This window comes from Poeciliopsis prolifica, unplaced genomic scaffold, assembly GCF_027474105.1.
Source record: "Poeciliopsis prolifica strain line A6 unplaced genomic scaffold, Auburn_PproV2 SCAFFOLD144, whole genome shotgun sequence".
NCBI lineage: Eukaryota > Metazoa > Chordata > Actinopteri > Cyprinodontiformes > Poeciliidae > Poeciliopsis > Poeciliopsis prolifica.
The window spans coordinates 210,695-232,296 of NW_026562519.1; the positions used below are offsets into that span (position 1 = coordinate 210,695).

The following is a 21,602-nucleotide window of genomic DNA, read 5'->3' on the forward strand; positions in this document are numbered from 1 at the left end:
GTTTCCAGATTTTCCTTTTGCATAACCAATGTAACATGCCACACTTAATTGATTAGTGTATCTTTGCCTGTTTGCTGCTACTCTAAGTTTAAAATCATCAGCAGAATGCTGTAGGGTAATTACCAATGACACTAATAATAGTGAATATAGCTTAATATATAGTGCAATCTAAGGTTGATAAAAAGTCTGTTGTTGACATGTTGATATGAGAGCTCCAGCTCTGAACCGAAGCATGCAGCTAAAGCTACATACAGTAGAGATGGGTTGAAAACAACAAGCTACATGTTATGGAGGGGCCCAGTCAAAGTTCTGATCTCAATCCAGTAGAGAATGTGTGGGTGGATATGGACAGGGCTATTCACAGCTGACCCCACGCAACCAGACAAGTTTGATGTGTTTAGCAAGAAGGATGGAAGACAGATAGCCCAGATACTTGCTTTTCGGTGATATTTGAATTAATGGACTGCTCCTCCTGTATTTGTACAGAAATGAATGTAAAGGTATGGATGTGGAAGTCAAGCAAAACACATACAGTTAATTTTAACCACTGCTGGTTTCTGCTTAACCATAAAACAGTTTGTGTCAAAGGCAAATTCAAAAGTTATCAAGAGTATAAAAGTAGGTCTATCTGGGCAGGTTCCCTAAACGTATTAAGTTTCTGACTTCAAATTACAGCTCATCACCATCAACAGGCAGTATGAGTTCATTATACACTTTCTGAATCCTTAGTCTGTTGAGTATTTCAGTTATCATTTGTGAACCTAGTGTGCATAAGAAATATAAAAAAATATATATCCTGTTTTGGCAAAAACTATTATTTTTGGTATAACAATCTCTAGTGACTTCTGTGTGGGTCAGAGGGACTTAAATGAAAACCAAGAGGAAGAGGTTCCGTTTACTATCAAAAAATGTATATCTACCTTTTTACAAAAACAGAAATTATAACTAAACTGGACATATCACTCTCAAAAAACAATTTGTAGACGTTGTTAGCTTTATGTGGTGATAACATTAAGTTAAAACTTAATATATTATCGAGGCATGAATCTTCAAAAATCACCCTGAGATGGACCAACACATAAATACATATTCATGTCTATGGTCAAAACAACGATAGCTACTAGATCACAATCCTGTTTCATACAAAAAGATTTAGGGATGTCTGTTGGTTTCTAATTGGTAGTATGTAAGGATTTTGTTTCACATTAGAATAATATTGTTGTTGGGTCTCATAAGTATTCAAGAAAAGAAGAAAAATAATTATTTAATTGAGTATTAAAGTCCCTTGCTTTGTGATTTTTAAAATTGATCTATTTAACTATCAGCTACCATCTCATTCTAAAATCTGTGGGGAATTAAAACACCCATTGCATGATCTAACTTTAATTTCTGTACATGGCACTCTAAACCTCTGGCTGATATTACTATTATAATGTGGCATACTGCACTTTGTTTTCTGAACAAAATTTACTTTTATTCTTTGAACACAATGGCAATTATTATTTATTAATATAATAGATAATGTAACATCGTCTAGGAAAACAGGTCCTCTCAGAACAAGTAGTATTTTAATATGAATAATTATGTTAGAATTTATTAACGTAGTTTTACATAACCCGGAAGTATTTCTTCAACGCATGCGCAAATGATCGATTGAAGTGGCTGGAGCTTCCGGAACAGATAGTTCAGTGACAAGTGTTGACTTGAAAATTTTCTGCAACTATGATGGCCAGGTTAGTTCAGTCTCTGCCCGCTGTGCGGTTCTTTTCCTTCTCATGGAGGCATAACGTGTCGCTTCGGACTGTTCGGAGGTCTGCTCCCATCCTCAGCAAGGTAACTGACCACTGACCCAGACTACTGCTAACCACTTGAAAGTCACACACCTAGAGGACATTTTCATGTTACTGGTTTGTAATTGTGAGATGTAAATGTAAATGTCCAGATCCATTTTTAGCTAATTTGAAAATCAGAAATATACGTTGTTTCATTTTAAAAAGGGATTTAAAAATGATTAGATGATTGGATGGGAAGGTGCTCAAGCCAAAAAGGGGCACATGAAACAAGCTCTTCCAATAACACAACCACGACAGATATTAATCAAAAAACATCTAAAATAGAATAAATGTCATCGTATGGGAACAAAATTCAAAGCAAGGTAGCCTAATGGGTACAATGTTGCTGTTGAGGGATTGCTGCTGCTGATGGGGCTGGAGGGCTGTGATGATCTGAGACTGTAGTAGGCAGAAATTTAACTGGGGGCCTCTGGTTTATTTTTTATTGGGGGAAGGCTGGGACCACAGTATGCAGGCTATAAGTTAATATAAATATATAGTTAGTTAGTTTATGTAACCTTTCAAATAGCATAACTATGTTTATGCGACGGGAGAAATTAAATAATAATAATGTGAACAGTGACGTATAGAAAATGCTGAGTAATTATGCTAAGAATTGCATGAGCATTAGCTCCTACATTGCAGCAATCTATGAATCTAATGTTTCCAATCTCTGAAGTCTATTTCTTTAAATTCAAAAGCAATCTACTCAAGTAAGAGCAGCAATAGTAGATAATATCAATCAAGGAAAATGTACAGTGCAGTAAAACTACTCCTATTAGTACTTTTTCTCAAAAAAGCTACATAGGTAATTTTTTTAACAAATGAATCTAAGGACCAAACATAGCCAAAGATTACTGCAGCCCCGATGTGATAAGGAACGCTACAGCTAGTCCTTTCTGCGTGATGCTGTCAAACCCAATAGTACACACACCGTCTCCAGAGCTGTGCATTTTAAATGCTTAACTTTGTTTCAGTGAGCAGGATTGAGGGCAAAAATAGCTCTTGGACTCGAAGGCTGCATTCACACTGCAGGCTGAAGTGAACCAATCCGGATTTTTTTGACGTAATGCGACCTGTATCTGATCTTTTCATGACGGTGTCAACAGCACAATTCAAATTCTTTGCAACCTGATTGTATTCAAACTGACACTGGTCACGGATTATTATGGCCATCAAAATCTGTGACCAGTGTGATCCTGGCTATTTGAGGGTTAAATATTGTTATAAGTGTGATATGACTGCAATGAAGAGGTGGCAGAAACATTAAAAATTATGTTAAAAACTACCAGAGCGCTTAGAATCATTTCTTAATCGTTTAATAATTTATTAAACGGCTACAGTTGGTTCACATATTTTAATAACAGCACATAGAATTTCAGTGCGACAGTCAGTCAAACAGTTCAGAGTCAAATACGAAGCAGTACATTTTATTTTCTCCGTCAGTGCAATGGTAATAAAGCAGCTGTGGTGTTTACAATCCCAGCTGTATCAGTATTTATGTAGTTTACGTAAATACTCCTCTTCTCGCTGATCTTCAAGACGTACCTACGCTCTATTGCAGGTACAGAAAATGATGCGTCACAGATTTTGATGTAACACCTGTTGGTCAAGGTTTGACCAAGATGGCGCTTTTTGACCAGTTGCATCATATTTGATTATTTGATTGGAAAACCCTCAACTAAATGCTACTCAATTTTTAAATATTTTTTAAACAGAGAGCCAATCTTTTTTTGAAAGAAAACAAAGAAAAATGTTTTTTCAAGACAGAAAAAGATCTTCTAAAAAATCAAAAACCCAACGGCCACCAATATCAACAACTTGACAACCGTTGAACACGACTACATCGAGACAGATTGATGAAGACTTCCCTCTGCTGAATATTTCGCCAGACAGGACCCCTTCTAAAGAACCAGCCTATAAAAAACTTCTTGTACAAGGTGAGGATAAAAGCAGAAATGATTCCGACATCATTACAACTCTGTCAAAGCTGATCAACACCCACTTTCACACCGTGGAAAAGATGGTCAGTGACAACGCTTTAAAAATTAAAAGGCTCAAAAAATTGATTGGCTTCACTTTTGAGGAAATTAAAAATGTGAAAAAATTGAAAATCAGACAAAAAAGACAATGCTACCCTCCTTGAATTTGAAAAAAAGATTAATTGAGGCGGAGTGGTGCTCGAGGCGGTGGAATCTTAAACTTTTCCTCCTCCAGTTCTCTTCCCGAACATATCGGGATAACGCATGGAAAGCCACGACAAACAACTCCTTCCTGGAGGAGCGACATCTTCGCCTCATAGAGGATCTTTGTTCAGCATATCTTAAAGCCAGAGCGGCATTTGACCTGTGATTGAGGCGGCAAGAGAAGACTAGAAGATTGCCTACAAGTTGCTGCCCAAGCCTACGTGAATGGTGAAGAGGTTGGCCTCCCTTCGGACTGAGATGGGCAGAAGAGACGTCAGTCGACCCAGCTCCACCGCTAACATCTGGAAGAAGATGAGGATTTCTAATGCCACAAGACTATGCTTTGGGATCTGATACTGTAAATCCATATTCTATTTAGGAAATTCTGTTCACAAAAATTATAGATTTATGTTCACTTGTTTGGCAGTTCATAGTTAAATTTAAGAATGCTGCAATTCACTTGCTTTATTTAAATGTTTTAATAAGTAGTGTTAATTGAAAAAAACTATGTATATTTTTCTACCTTATCTGTAAATAGGCACATTGTTTGAAAGCAACACAGCACACACACACTCACAAAACGTTCATACTTTTTTATCGATCTCTTTTTATCTATATCTATAGGTTCGTTAAATGCTAGGGAGCTAAAAAAAAATGCCACAAAACAAAAAGCTTTATTTCTTTTTTCCAAACAGCTCAACACAGATCTTTTTTTCTTTCAAGAATCACATTGTAGTGATTCTTGATTTCTGGAAAAGTCAGTGGGATGATGATATATTCATCACATGGTAGCCAGCATTCAGCTGACACACTTTCCTTAAAAAAACTAATTTGATGGTGACATCCTTTTGAATAAGTGTGATTTTTAGGGACACTTTGGATTTATGGTATTATCATATTGCAATCAAAATTTTATTGCAATACGACAATATTGCAATCAGTATCAGTATTAAATACTGAAGTTGTATTTATGGTTACAACTCAAAACAAGAACATTCAGAACTTCTTTCTCTGATAGAAAATAATCTAACTGATGGTCTAAATAAATTTCCTAATGCAATCATTATTATAGGAGGGGATTTTAATTTGATTCTAAATGATCAGCTGAACAAATGGCCACTTTGAACTCAAGATTCAAACATTCTTCTTAAGTCATTCATGCAGAGATACAATTTGAAGAATATATGGAGAGAAACATAACCACTGTCATTGGAGTAACAATGATGGGTCTAAAAAGTCTCGTATTAACTGTTGGTTAGTATCTGACTCCTTAAAAGGCAGTAACATCATTGTCAATAACCTTCCGACTCTGTTCACAGGTCATAAAGCAATGTGATAAATCTGTCTGATAACCATCCACACAATAGGAAAGCCTACTGGATCCTAAACAACTCTTTACTTAAGTCAGACTCAGTACAACAAAAAATCTCCCAAACAATCTCTTATTTTCTTTGACAAAGCTAATTCTGAAAATAAAGATGGCACCATCTGGGAATTTTTTAAATTTGATGTTGCAAAGTTCCTGAAACAAACTGTTCTGACTTAAAAATAAAATCTAAGAAAGTTGAAGAAAATTAAATAATTAACAAAATAACGAGGCTCTCCAAAAAGAGTCCGACTGACTTGTCAGATGTTGATGAAATACATTTTGCCACTTTACAAAATAAACTGGATGAGATTTACAAAAACAGAAGGAGGCTCTAGAGTTAGGGTTAGATTAAAATGGCTGGAAGACAGCGAATGCATCTCCTCCTATTTTTTTCTATTAGAAAGGCAGCATGCTAAATTCAATACAGTTTAAAAAAACAATGAATCCTCTGGGGCAGCTGGATTAACAGGGAAATTCAACAAGCGGTTTGGTGATCATCTTGCTCCTTTTCTATCTAAACCTTTCTTGGGAAGCATTGAAAAAGGCTTTTCCCCCCCTATTTTAAATCATGGGATCATTATCCTTATACCTAAGCCCAAAAAAGACAAGTTACTTATTGATAATTGGCATCCTATATGTCTATTAAATGATTATAAATCCTGGCATCGCTATTTGCAACAATACTTAAATTGGTTTTAAATACTGCTATTGGAGAAACAATCTGGATTCCTGCAAAATAGACACATTTCCTATAACATACGGCTCGTTCTTGATATTCTGGACTATTCATTTGATTTCATTAATCGTGACTTAATCTTTAGCTGTCTTCATAAATTTGGGTTTGGTCCTTTTTTCTGCAATACAATTAAAGTATTATAATGCTAATTGCTCTGTCATATTAAAATATGGCACTTCCCCTAGATTTAACCTATGTTGAGGAATTGGACAGGGCTGCCAAATCTCCCCTTATCTCTTCCTGTTAGCTTCTCAGATTCTTTGTGACCACATTTCTATAAATCAACGTAAAGGTATTTATGTTTTTGGTAAAGAAATACGAATTAGTCAGTTGGCTGATGATACTACTCTCTTTTTAAGAGTCAACAGTCAAGTTTCCCCTGCTTTAAATTTAATCCTAACTTTCTCTGATGTTTCAGGACTTCACTTGAACATCAACTAATGTGAACTTCTACTGGTTAAAGATTGTGATGTAGATTCTGTTTGGAATATTCTTGTCAAAGAAGATAGTGTTACTTATTAGGGCATAATTATTTCAGAGAATTATTTAGAAAGGTGTTCATCAAATTTTGCTCCCTTAGTTGATAAAACCAAAAAAGTCCTAAATTTATGACTTCAAAGTGATCTAAGCCTTAGAGGACAGCTATTGTTATCTAAACTGAAGGGAATATCACGGCTCACTTATTCTGCACTTTCCTTTTATTTAGACAACCAAACTATAAAATCTATTCACCAAATCTTATTCATTTTCTTATGGAAAAATCATATACATTACTTAAGAAAATCAGTGGTAATGAATTCTTATGAAAAAGGAGGGTTGAATTTTTCCATACATAACTAAATAATTCATTCAAAATAAATTGGTTAAACAATCCCTCCTCCATCTGGAATACTTTCCCAAATTACATTTTCTCTAGTGTAGGGGGTTTTAATTTCCTCCTCCTCTGTAATTATAATGTAGAGAAAATACCAGTAAAACTTTCTGCATTTCATAATCAAGCACTTCTTTCATGGGCTCTTGTATATAAACATAATTTTCCCCCCTTAAATTCTTCATCTGGAATAACCAATATATCCTTCACAAATATAAATCTTCATTTTACCCTAAATGGTTAAACAATAACATTCTTCTGGAGGGTCAGCTATTTAACAAAAATGAATGTTTACTCAGGTACAGTGAGTTCAAACTTACTGAGAGTTGATATTGTGTTTGCTGTAACTAGTGAAATATGTGAACTTTTTAGAGGTAATGTTGATGAATATAAGGTCTTGTTGAATGTAACTGGCTCCACCGTTGGTAAAGCAAATGTTTTGCTTCTACTTGTAAAAATAACAGAAATATTCATTCCCTGTTTCAACAAGCTATTATTTCTGTACCTTCATCCATTTTCTATTTGAAGAATTTTGTCCCTGATTCACTATGGAAAAATGTGTGGACTCATCATCAAAACATTTTCATAAACAACAAAATGAAAGATCTCATTTAAACTGTTTCATTGAGTTTATCCTACTAATCAATACATGATGAAATATATTAAAACAATAGACCCCCAGCTGTGAGTTCTGCAAAGAGCATCCAGAAACAATTAGGGATTTAATCTGGAATTGTCGTATCACAAGAAAAGTTTGGAAAGAGTGTACTAAATCAGTATAATATAAATCAATATAAATTGTTATATTGATACTAAATGTCACTTTAAGCATATTATTTTTGGTTTTATGGCAAGAATACAAATGCAGGCAGGAGACTGGCAATCAATCTAATTATTGTTTAAGGAAGTTGTTTATTGGTTAAGGAAATCGAACTCTATTTATCCACTGTTTCCAAGAGTATGAACCAAAAAGCTGCAAACACATATGAATGTTTTAGATCTCTGAACATTTTTAATTTGTCATGTCTGTAATATGTGCTCTCTATTCTTTTTGTTTCTCATACCAACATATTTACTGCTGAAAGCTGCACCCCTAGCATACTTTTCAATATGTTGTGTTCTGTTTCTTTGTTTTTCTTTCTACTTGTGAACAAAGATGTTCATAAATTCATTAAAAATAACTAACAAAACAACTTCAAACATGTAAGCTAGCATCCATGTTTACTTCCGCAAACACTGAGTGCTTCTTTCTTTTTAGGGCGGTTAGCAGAACACTGACAAAGCTGAAGCTATTGCGCCCTCTACTGCGCATGCGGGACACTTTCAGGTCGTTTGTCCGTTCAGACTGCAGAGCACATAGGTCTCATGTGTGGCAGTGTGAACAGATCCGGCAAAAAAAATCCGATTTGACAAAAAATTGGATTTGGGTCACTTCAGGCTGCAGTGTGAACGCAGCCTGAAGGTTACAGACCTATGTTGTAGGGGGACGATACCACAGCACATCAGGTGGTCTTCATCTAGTGAATCATTTTGTATGAGTCACTTAAGGCAGTAACTCATACAAAGTGACCCTGTGGCAAAGTACTGAGAGTAGATATTGTACAGGAGCCTAGATGGACATATTTTCTAAATGCCAATTTCCTCCAAGGCTATCGTTTGCATGTTAAATTCTTTTTACCATTGGTTTTATGTAATTGTATTCTCATTAACTGGAAATTTTAATTTATAGTAGCTGTGAACCAGAATAACAGAAAATAAATTGAAAGAAACACTTAGAATATATTGCTCTGTGTGTAATGATTTTATATAGTACGAGTTTTAGTTTTTTGAACTTGATAAATAAAATATATCATCACATCATCTATACCTGTGGTGAATTTAGTGGGTGATTTAGCCATCAAGTGTTAGTTGAGTTACATTGTTCACAAAGGCTCTACAAGACTTTAAAGCCATCACCTGAATTTGGGTTTCTTTTAAATTGCCAGATTTCTGATTTGGTTTATTTTACTCTACCACTGGCATTCTTTGCATATTTGCAAAAAATAATGGTATCTATCGATGTAACTCTTGTTTTTGTGTGTACGTGTGTGTCTATTCATTCATTTGTGCAAGCAGGTTCACTCCACCTATCAGGGCAGCCAGTGTCTCTCTACAACAAGTTACCCTGAGGACGGAAACCTGGTTTACACGGGCAACCTGGGGACTACTATCAGGAGTCAGTTACCTCAAAATGTTTTTTTCATTTTATCATCAGAAAGTATGGATGTGTGATGATTATAAATTTGGGACCAGTCATAGTTTGAATAAAATTTGACAGACATGCTAAGCAGGATAACGTAGTTTGATTTCAGTACAGAAGCATATTCTCAGAGAAAGCAATATTGTAAAGAAATGTAGTGAACAAACTAGAAAAAATGGCATTTGCTCTGAAAATGCAATGTGAATGCTGTATGCTGAATGTTTTTGGAGAAAATGCAAAAATCCCACCCAAACAGTATTAGAAACTGGTGCATAACGGTGTTTAAAAAGCTAAATTCAAAGGTCCCAACAGTTTGTAAGGTAAAATACGGTAAATCTAGCTAAAATGCTAATGATATCAGGTAGGCTTGCACTCGCATGTTAATCTACATGCAGAGTGAAAAAAATCCATGTAAAAGCTAAAAGTAGGTAAAAACCTGAAGCTAGCTAAAATAGTTATTATAGCATCGAGGCTAGCACTAGCATGGCGACTACAAAAACATACTACATGCAGTATGAAAACAAACAATGTAAAAGCTCAAATTAGTCAAAATGACATTAGCTTAAAGAGTACCATTGTTGGTTTTGCTAGCATGATAGCTGACAATGCAAATTTTAATACACCATGTAACCATAGCATATTAGCAATCAATAATCTACTGGATGTAAAATGCTTAAATAACCTGATGCAAAGTTATTTGAAACAGTCCTTTAAAACTAATCACTTTTCCACAAATGTTGTCAGCGCAAAGCTGCTTAACTGGCCAAACTCAAAGTGACCGCTGTCTTGTTTCCTCCTTGACAGCTTTGAAACTGGATGATTCATAATAATTAGCTAGGGGCTGACAAACAAATGACATGTTATACTGTAATTCTCAATTCTGCAGGTTGAGCAGTACACTGCTTAATGAGCAGTATACTTTATGGTAAATTACCCACCACAGGTCTGACCCTGTTCTCATCAAAGTGCCTGAAAAGGGCAAATTTTGAAAAGGAAGAAAAAAATCTAAATAATGGCTAGAAGCCCTGGAGATCTGGGCTGCAGAGAACCTGTGTGATGTATACATTTTTCCAATTTTGGTAAGTTCCTTTGAATTTTTTTTCCTTTTGGACATACAAAGGGAATCTCCAGAAGTCTTTGATAAAAACTTCCTGTGTGTCAGTCAAATTCTGGGGCTTATTATGTGCTTATTTCCCAGCCCAAATAAGCAACTTCACACCCCAAACAAGAATTAAAAACGTGTAAATATTTACCATCATCGTCGCCGACAACGTGTCCAAACAGGCCGGTTCCTAAACAGGTCGCCTCTTTAAGTGCGACCTTAAAGAGGTCGCACTTAAACCCAATCCCTATAAATGGGATTGGGTTGTCTGTAGATCGAAAACCCAAAAACTTCAATCCTTCTTTCTTTCACTATGCTGGTACTTGTTTTCTTATATTTTTGCTTTGTATGTCCTAAGTTTTGTTCTCATAATCTCTTATTTTGCTCTAAAGATCTGTTTGGGAAAAAATTGCTGCCTGAATTAGAATTTACATACAAGGTGTTTTTATTACTTTTGCAATGACCTGTGAATCTTATTTGTACAGGGGTGAAGATGTTTTCTTATAGCACCAGCGGCGCCAGCCTCATCCTCATGCCTGACATCCTTTTGAAGTCTGGATTGTGTAACGGTGTCCTGGACTTTATTTCCTTTGGCATCATTGGCTTCTTCACCTTCTTCATTCCCATGAGCCTTCATTTCGTCTCAAAGAGCTACGTCATTCGTCTGTACCACAATCCAGATAGAGATATCTACACTGCCATCACTTACAGTGTCTTCTTGACTGAGAAACGTTGGGTGTTCCATCAGAGTCAAGTCCGGATCCCAGCCGTCAGCAAAGTTTTCGCCAACTTCTATGCTGGCGACATGGGGCTTTTTGTGAATCCAGACTTTTTCCCCATTTCTCATGACTATAACCATCTCATGGGCTACGATAAGCCTTTTAGCTTCACCAAAGAGGACCTGGACAAACCGGACAAAACCTGAAAGACTGAAGACGGGCTTAATGTCAGATTAATGAATTAACAATAGAAATAGGCAAAATATTTTTTTCTTATTTGTAGAGGTATACATCATTCATGTATTGTTTTTCACAAGCATCCCTACCTCTTGGTGATTTTTGTATGCTTAATGGTTTAATGCCCGGTTTTAATAAAAACTATAAAGTATCAGGACAGCCTTTTCTATGTGTTTGGATATCCATGTCAGTTAGACTGGTTAAAATCATCAGCAGAATGCTGTAGGGTAATTACCAATGACACTAATAATAGTGAATATAGCTTAATATATAGTGCAATCTAAGGTTGATAAAAAGTCTGTTGTTGACATGTTGATATGAGAGCTCCAGCTCTGAACCGAAGCATGCAGCTAAAGCTACATACAGTAGAGATGGGTTGAAAACAACAAGCTACATGTTATGGAGGGGCCCAGTCAAGTTCTGATCTCAATCCAGTAGAATTTGTGGGTGGATATGGACAGGGCTATTCACAGCTGACCCCACGCAACCAGACAAGTTTGATGTGTTTAGCAAGAAGGATGGAAGACAGATAGCCCAGATACTTGCTTTTCGGTGATATTTGAATTAATGGACTGCTCCTCCTGTATTTGTACAGAAATGAATGTAAAGGTATGGATGTGGAAGTCAAGCAAAACACATACAGTTAATTTTAACCACTGCTGGTTTCTGCTTAACCATAAAACAGTTTGTGTCAAAGGCAAATTCAAAAGTTATCAAGAGTATAAAAGTAGGTCTATCTGGGCAGGTTCCCTAAACGTATTTAAGTTTCTGACTTCAAATTACAGCTCATCACCATCAACAGGCAGTATGAGTTCATTATACACTTTCTGAATCCTTAGTCTGTTGAGTATTTCAGTTATCATTTGTGAACCTAGTGTGCATAAGAAATATAAAAAAATATATATCCTGTTTTGGCAAAAACTATTATTTTTGGTATAACAATCTCTAGTGACTTCTGTGTGGGTCAGAGGGACTTAAATGAAAACCAAGAGGAAGAGGTTCCCGTTTACTATCAAAAAATGTATATCTACCTTTTTACAAAAACAGAAATTATAACTAAACTGGACATATCACTCTCAAAAAACAATTTGTACAAGACGTTGTTAGCTTTATGTGGTGATAACATTAAGTTAAAACTTAATATATTATCGAGGCATGAATCTTCAAAAATCACCCTGAGATGGACCAACACATAAATACATATTCATGTCTATGGTCAAAACAACGATAGCTACTAGATCACAATCCTGTTTCATACAAAAAGATTTAGGGAGATGTCTGTTGGTTTCTAATTGGTAGTATGTAAGGATTTTGTTTCACATTAGAATAATATTGTTGTTGGGTCTCATAAGTATTCAAGAAAAGAAGAAAAATAATTATTTAATTGAGTTGATTGTATATTTAGCAAAGTTTGTTTTATGTCAATTCAGTATTAAAGTCCCTTGCTTTGTGATTTTTAAAATTGATCATTTAGCCTGACTGATATCTAAAGGGTTTGACTTGTCAGGAATATCAGTGAAGTTCTACTTTCACTTTACAGAAAAGGTGCATCACAATAACTTAGAGTATCTTTGAAAATCTAATTTATTTAAATTTAATTTTAAAAAATGAAGCTCGGGTGTGCTGTGGTGGCGCGGGGGTTAACCGCAGCCCACATCTGGAGGCCTTGGTCGTCGGCCTTTACCGCATGTCTTCCCCCTTGTCTCATTACTCTCTTTCCTGTCAGTTTACTGTGAAATGGGGGACACTAGAGCCAATAAAACCTTTGAAAAAAAATGAAGCTCATTATTTAGACTGTCCAATGATGAACGTTACTTTTCAAAGTAACTTTTATTGAATTACTGATTACTTCTTGAAAAAGTAACTTGGATTACTGCTTGATTGGAAACTAACTACATTACAAATAACTTTATTAGTCACTTTCAGCATTTGCTGACAACAACCCTCAATACACAAATGAGATGGAGCTTGGACTATACTTACTTTGAAAGAGGAACGGAAGGGCCCATGGTTGAATGGTTACAACAGTCCAAAAAAGAAAAAGTAATCTTTGCATGTTTCACTTTTGTCTGGAAAACTATAGGATTTAGAGTGTCCTCAGCCTACCAACACCACCAACCTCCAGGTTCTGTGTTATGGCCCTGCATTTCCTGTCAGAGCACAAAAACTCCTGCGGCTCCACAGTTTTGTGACACTTATCTCAATATTAATGATTAGAATTTTGTTTAGCTGCATAACTTTACGGACTCATTCATTCTGGGCTGTTTTCATGTTCATTGCTCTGTTCGTATTAGTCTCCATGTTTGCCATTTTCTGGAGTGCAACACGAAGCTAGACATCATTTGACATTAACAAAGACACAGTGGGACGGACCGTCTGGGAAATGATGGACACTGAGAGTCTGATGAAACTACCTGCTTATTTCCCAGCCCAAATAAGCAACTTCACGCCCCAAAGAACCACAACCCCGGACCGATTATCTGTAGATAATTTAAAAAAACGACAAAATATATTTATATATACATATTTTGTTTTTTGATGAAAGCTCAAAATAGCTCCTGTTTTTCCAGCAACAAAATATGCATCTCCCTCCATTGTTTACATGTCTATATTACGGGGCTATCTCTGCTGATACTATCGCATAGAGACGGCAATCACTACCCAAGAGGAAATACAATTAAATTACTAGAGAAAATGACAAAAATAGTAACGTGCAGTGATTTTGGACAAACAACTTTAATAGGATTACTGGATTTGAATTAGTAACATGTTAGAAAACTTGTTACTGAAAAAAGTCCTCCGATTAGAGTTACTGAGTCACTGCTTATGTCAGCTATTGCTGTTTGTATGCTCTGAAACAAGGATGCTCACGGCCAGTCCTCAAAAGATCCTGCAACTTTCAGATGCTTTCCTGCTCCAACACACCTGAATCAAATGAAGGGCTCGTTGCCAGGCCTGTTCAGAGCTGATTCTTGTCTGTTGGAGTAAAGATGCACCTGAAAGTTGCAGAACGGTAGTTCTGGAGGACTGAACTTGAGCATCCCTGTTCTAAGATATACAGGGAAGAGGCCATTTTCAGCCAAAGGTTACATTTTTGCCATTTTTCTTGTTTACACACTGTCGGCTTCATTTTTGTTCAGGACACAGTTAAGGGATGGGGGATTAAAAGTTCTCAATATCATGAGTATGTTAAGAGGTAGACTTGCCAAAGCGAATGAAACGCTATAACTTTCACTCCCAATGGCCAAGTAGCACCAAATTTGGCATAAGCCTGATGAGCCTATTTTGTCACATTCTGATGTTGTCTAAGCCCTGCTCCCTCATAACAGGAAGTGCCTTTTATTCTTTGGAAAGTTCCATCTCTGACACCCTGAAGCTTATCAAGATAATCTTCAGTCAGCAGATGGACAACAAGTTGGTTTCACTTGCTTTCAAGCACCCAGAGTTTTTGATGGAGGGTGATTGTGGTGGTGTGGCTAAATGAGAGATGACTTCATTGTCATTCCTTTGTCTCTAAATTCCACCTATGTTAGCTGAGCTGCATGATGATGTTTGCAACAACACACACCAATGGAGAACCTAGATGTTATGGTTTTGATGGCACCAAATAAACCCAGATGTTTTATTTTGTCTCAAAGACAAAATGCCAAAAGCGTCAAGTAGCTGGGATTAAAGTCTACACAATGATTTTACAAGGATCTGCAACCTCTCAATTTGAATACACACAGAGATGTGTGTACCAATATTCTCACATAAACTTTATTGAAAAGAAAACCCAAACCAGGAATAATATGCCAAGTATTGAATATGACAGAATGCTAGTAAAGATCTGGAAATATGTGATCATTTCCAATGATTCCATACAGCCTATCTTCTACAACCTGATTGTATAAAAGAAACAGGACATTGAAAAATAATTTAGTCTATTTACACACAGATATCCCATTGTACTGTAAAATTTACATTATCTACAGTAAGTAATTCAGTCAATCAGCACAGCAAGCACTTGGTTTAGTGGTTCTCCTTCCTCTTATATCTAAAGTCCACATCATATGTAGGTTGGAGAATTCCCAGACCGGCACGGGACTGGTCTAGAGGAGGAACTCTGATAGCAGGGTCTAATAATTCCATGTCAAAGTAGGACAGCATCAGCGTTAGAAACTGCTTGATCTCATACACAGCAAAAAATCTTCCAGGGCATTTTGTGACCCCTGAGCCAAAGGGCATGTAGAAGTAACGCAGCCGCCGGCCATTGCGATAAAATGTGGTTTTCTCCTGACCTTCCTCATCCAGAAAACGGTCAAACTTGTACTCCTGTATGAAGGAAGAAAATGAAAAATGAAGAGGAATAGAGAGCAATGTTTCACTTTGTAGATTCAATTCAATTCCATTTCTTTACATAGCGTCAATTGACACATCATCTCAAAGCACTTTGAAAAAAAGTCAATTCCATTAAAGTCATACATTTATTCCAATTGATCATATTTATCAAACAAAGTGGTCAAGTTTATTATTGAAATGGATTTTAAAAAGTGTTCTATCTAAGGAAGTCCATTGAATTAGGATAATGTGGGATCTTACATAAGGATCTTCATAAATTTCTGGATCATAATGCACCATGGGTGGATACAGGGCTATGACATCATCTTTCCTAATGCGGTAAGCTTCTTGGTTGTCAAGGTGAAGCAGGAAGTCCTCTTTGGCAACCCGAATATTCAAAGAGGCACTGGAAAGCCGCATGGCTTCTTTCATGATGCTGTCTATAATCAATAGATTAAAAAAAAAAAAAAAGTATTTACAATACAAATTTACTTAACTGAATGAAAAAAATAAATATTCTAATCTTTTATTTCCTGTTACACATATTTGATACTCATTTTGAGAAATAAAACATATATTTTAGTCATCTTACCCAAAACAGGCATGTTGTCTAACTGGTCTCTGCTCAGCTTTAGCATGTTTGGCTCTTCAGGGTCCATTGTCAAACCTGAATCCCTCAGAACTTTCCGGACTTCTTTTTGAGCTGCTTTCATAGCTTCTGGACTCCTGGGCACAAGTATAAAATCTTTTCAGTTGTGTTTCTTTATCTGTTGTTGCCTGTATTTTCTGAGATTTTTTGATTTTCCAACAAAGCATGAAATGAAGCTTTCAATATATTATCAAGAGTTTAGTTTCCAAATGGGTTTTAACTGTTTAAAAACTTGTCGAACGGGTAAGTCCACATCATAGTCCAGAAAATAGGTTTCTGTAGAACATTTTCTTTAGCACATTTCAAAAAGCCCTAGGTTAACTACATTGCTATATATTAAAACAGAAATACATAAAAAATATACAAACATAAAACATACACATACAATGTAAAAAATGTAGCCAATACAGTAAACATTTTGAATGATAATATCACGATAAATTTCCACTTGTATAAGTTAATATTATTATATTACTGAATGGTTATTGTGTTACTGTTGTAGCATAATATAATCATTTGACAAATGTGTCATGTGACCAATGATCACTTTTGTCAACTTTATTTGTAGCCCATTACATGAGATGTAATAACTGTACCTCACTCTAAATAATTAAATTATAAATCCACATATAGAATAATTTTGTCAGTATATTAGAGATTTTGTACAAGACACTGTTCTCAAATTGTTTCTTAAGAGAATGTGCAGCACAATTCTGCTGGTCCTTAAATGCCTATGAGGATTATGACATCTACTTTGCCAGGTTTCAGAGCAAACAGCATAAAAACAAATAACACGATTAATCAATCTTATTTCCAAGAAACAAAGATTTATTATGTAGCCTCTATTAGATTATCAGCTGGACATAAAACATTTTCAAAGGGTTTTTATGCAAATTTCATAACAAACAATTTCATTGCATTATTTGCTAAATATCATTTACTTGATTCAATGTGCCAAAATGGGCTGTCACTGACGAGGACACATGACAAAAATTGAGGCGTCCACCTTCTGAATTCAACACGCTCAGGTCACCCACATCAGAAACCACCACTAATTATAGGGAGGGCAATAATAAGTTATTAGTTAAAGAAACAATTAATATTTTAACATTTCATGGCCTATTGAGAATGGAGGCTTTATTAATTGTTATAAATATGGAAGTTAGTATACAACAATGACAGTCTGTTAAAAATGTACACACACACCAACACACACACACACACACACACACACACACACACACACACACACACACACACACACACACCCCACACACCAGACACACAACACACACACACACACCAGACACACACACACACACACACACACACACACACACACACACACACACACCAGACACACACACACACACACACCAGACACACACACACACACACACACACACACACCAGACACACACACACACACACACACACCAGACACACACACACACACACACACCAGACACACACACACACACACACACACCAGACACACACACACACACACACAAAGCAGCCTATAAACCTCATTCTGTTCAATTCTACCTACAGCGTCCTTCACAGAGCGTTTCTACATCCACACAGTTTTCCACACAATCTTCCAGCACAGCTCGAAGCTGCTGTTCAGGACAGTAGGCTTGTGTGTTGTTTAACTTCCAAATCAAATATTTGTAATACAGCAACACATAATGACCACTGTGCTAATGAAGAAATGTTGCCCTGAAGCAGAGTTTCTCAAGTCCGGTCTCTATTTCTGATTCAAATGTTTGCATGACCTCAGCTGCATGCCATCAAGTGTCACAGAAGCCTGTTAATCACCCACTTATTCAAGTAGGTGTGTGACAGAAGGGAAACACCTAAAACATGCAGGCTGTGGTCCCTGAGGACCGAAACTGAGAAACACTAGAGAGCAATTTTCTTACCTAATCATATAAAATAGACTCCAGAATGTAGCAGGCAGTGTGTTAGCCTGTGAAGCCCACAGCAGGGCAACATGGGTTCTAGCTTTGCTCACATCATTGAATGTAGAGAGGGAGTCATTCAGTATCATCCTCATAGAGATTAAGTCTGACATGTTGTGCCTCTTGGACAGGTTTTCTGCATGCATCGTCTTTGCTAAGTTCTGCAAATTAAATTATATGTACAAGTTAAATTCAAATGAATTAGAAATTATTTAATATTTTTCCCTTGAATATTATGTACTGACCTCTCTGGCACTGTAGGCACTCTTGAAAACATGGATGGGCAAGCCAGCTACAAGAGCAGGAAATATCTTGTCAAACTCCTTGAAGTTCTCCAAAGTGTTGAGGACCAGCGCTTTCTGTGCAGCCTGTCTGATGTGGCATTTGTCTTCCCCAAGCTCTTTACCAAACAGAGTCAGGTAGCCAGCCTCAAACATGACCTATTTAACGCCAAAACAGAGAGGATTGATGCTGTTACTGCCTAAAATACATTCTCTTTTAGCAGTAATCATATTTCTTAAACACAGTCTGCCCAATATCTGAAAACAATCTTTAATGATGGAATCAAGTCTTCTCATCCTACAGTGTTTTTACTCACCTTGTAGCAGAATGCAAATATCCCATCCACCTGCCACTGATCTTCACTTGGACTCAGTCTGTCTGACTTCAGCATGACATCTTGCAAGTGTCCCATCATAGTTTCTATCAAGGAGGGCAGAGCTTCCCCCTGCAGCGTCTTCAGAAAGGTTTGGTGAAGGTTTTCTGTGGTGTAACCATGACGAGGGTCAAAGCTGTCATGACCAAATGCCTAGAGATGGAAAGTCATGGATTATTATTAAAGTTCTTGTAGTTTAAAACATTTTCTTCTCAATATGTTAGATTAATACCAGTGTCTACCTTAACAGATGTAGCAAAATGAAATTTTGTCCAATCAAGGTGTCTTCCTTGTCTGATGACTGAATGGTAGGAGAAGGGGTCACACAGGAAGTGGATGTATTGGCCTGCTATCTTGCAGGTGAAAATATGACCATGCATCTTCTGCCGGCTGCGAAGGAACTGAAGAGGGTTTGCCCCAAATTGCAAAGCACAGCCCAGGTAAGGAATAAAACCATTTTCAATAACTGGCTCACCAGCTTGCCTGTAGAAATCACCAAAATAGCAATAACATTTTTAAAATTCCCCCCTTTAGTGTGGTTGACTCTTTAATGATGATGATTTTCACTCGCTGCAAAATCTACATTGTTGTAAATATGGTAAATATGTGGTAAATAAAACAGTCATACTTGTGAAATCCCACATATTGTCAGATTTAGTAAGAGATACTGGATGTACTGTATACATACTTAAAGCATAATTCCACTTTCATCTATCTATCTATCTATCTATCTATCTATCTATCTATCTATCTATCTATCTATCTATCTATCTATCTATCTATCTATCTATCTATCTATCTATCTATCTATCTATCTATATCTATCTATCTATCTATCTATCTATCTATCTATCTATCTATCTATCTATCTATCTATCTATCTATCTATCTATCTATCTATCTATCTATCTATCTATCTATCTATCTATCTATCTCGAGCAAAACAGCACTAAACATTGTGCTTCTTGCTCAATAGGAGCCACAATGACTTATCACTTCATAGCAATGATCATTGTGACACTTTTTATGCAGAAGTCATTTCTAGCCCAGCCAGCCATTTGCATAATCAGATTACTATTTCAAAAAGCTGCATTTATTCTCTGAAACTAAACACACATTCACTGAAAACCAATGCAACAGTTTCTGTAAATCAACAATGTAACAAATCATTGTATAAGAAGAGATGCTGTATCTTCCAGGCTAAAGAAAGGTTTTACAATAATTATTGTTACTCTCAACACCTTTTTTAAATCGTAAAGTTCTTTATGGATTACACCAAAAGGTTAAAAACAGAAATTTCATGAAAATAGATTAAATAAAACAAAATCCAAGTTCTGGAGCATTTTACATTTCATCAGTCCAGTCTTACCTGCGTCTTATCCCCAGAGCAAGCCACAAAAGGCAACAAAATCCAACCACTACTCCCCAGATCAAAGCAATACTTATCATCATTGAGATGTTACAATGGTGACAACAATATCGACAATTAAGACAAGAATAAGATCCGAATCTCAAAGTGACTTATTTGTTAGTGCTGAATTAAATTTATTAAAGTTGAAAGTCCCATAGGAATTCTCATAGAAGTTCTCTGTTCTAGTGTAGAAATACTTAGAATTAATTGTTGCTGCCATTCACTGGAAAAGTAAGTGCATGTGTCTGTTGTAATGAAATAGGCAGCAGGTGACAGCTTTTATATTCCTCCTCCTTATGGGAGGGACCACTGGAAAGGTGAGCTTATGTTGCTCCACATAATGTGTATGATTTGCTTCAGGCATATTTCAAAAGTATGTTATGTAAATTTAAGTTATTTTTTTGTCTGCAATAGTTTTTCAAAGATTATTCTTTGATAGTTTGATCTTTTAAATTTTTTTTTTTATTATTATTTTAAAACTTTTAAACTTGATTACAAAAAAAAAAAAAGTTGTCATTTTTTAAAATATTATGGAATATGGTGAAAACATTATACCCAGGCTGTTAATCTCTCAGGGATCTCTCTAGGAACTGGAATTCCATGCATGGCGTGTGCAAAAGTGATGGCCTTGACCAGAGTCCATGGACTTTACTGAAAACTGTTTTCTGATACGGCATCAGGGTTAGTAAATAGATTCAAGGTCTCACCTTTGTTTCGGTTGCATTTGAACTATTAGAACTGGTTCGGGTGGAAACTGAAACTGGCTTATCAAGAAAGACAACATCTAAAAACAGCAAACACCATAAAAATAATAAAGAAAATTCTGTAAAGTTTGAATAAGTGTGAGCAGTAGGACGTGGTTGAAGTAAACCTTCAAGCCCAACATGACACCTGTCCAGTCTGTCTTTTAGGTAGCATAGCAGAATGTATAGTCAGAACAACCATTTAAAAAGCTTTGAAATCTCTTTCAGAGTGATAAGTTTTCACATCTTCACCAGTCAGTTAAGTCTTGTAAGACCAGAGAGTCTGCATTACAGACTTAAGATCTGCATGGATGGAAAATGAACTGAGCACAACTTCAAAATCAAAGAAGGTTAAGAGATGAATCTTCTAAATGGTCTGTGGTAAATCTTTAATATTTTCTCCTTTTCAACTGATTATCAGTCTGAGATTTTCTAAGAGGTAAAGATACTTGGCACTACACCTGTTAAATCAAGGGCTGAATAATAGGAGGGAGGTATAAAAACTATTAATCCCACAATGCAATGCATTAACCTACTTTCAGTTTCAGCATCAAGAAAGTGAGTTTCAT

The 21,602-nt window shown here is 36.1% G+C and overlaps 2 protein-coding genes across 2 annotated transcripts; one reads left to right on the forward strand and one right to left on the reverse strand.

Annotated features, from left to right (window-relative positions):
• Positions 1-1,656: 1,656 nt before the first annotated feature.
• tmem70 (transmembrane protein 70) lies at positions 1,657-11,450 on the forward strand. The gene is made up of 3 exons (XM_055025366.1): positions 1,657-1,833; positions 9,110-9,209; positions 10,821-11,450. Exons 1-3 carry the CDS (start codon positions 1,723-1,725, stop codon positions 11,258-11,260), a joined length of 651 nt encoding a protein of 216 aa, XP_054881341.1. The 5' UTR covers positions 1,657-1,722; the 3' UTR covers positions 11,261-11,450.
• A 3,550-nt stretch (positions 11,451-15,000) lies between these two features.
• Positions 15,001-20,520, reverse strand: LOC129355745 (cytochrome P450 7A1). Its single transcript, XM_055025356.1, has 8 exons — positions 20,249-20,520; positions 19,122-19,362; positions 18,823-19,032; positions 18,470-18,664; positions 18,186-18,385; positions 16,204-16,337; positions 15,873-16,051; positions 15,001-15,605 (listed from the first exon to the last, which is right to left on the reverse strand). Exons 1-8 carry the CDS (start codon positions 20,329-20,331, stop codon positions 15,303-15,305), a joined length of 1,545 nt encoding a protein of 514 aa, XP_054881331.1. The 5' UTR covers positions 20,332-20,520; the 3' UTR covers positions 15,001-15,302.
• Between the last annotated feature and the right edge of the window lie 1,082 nt (positions 20,521-21,602).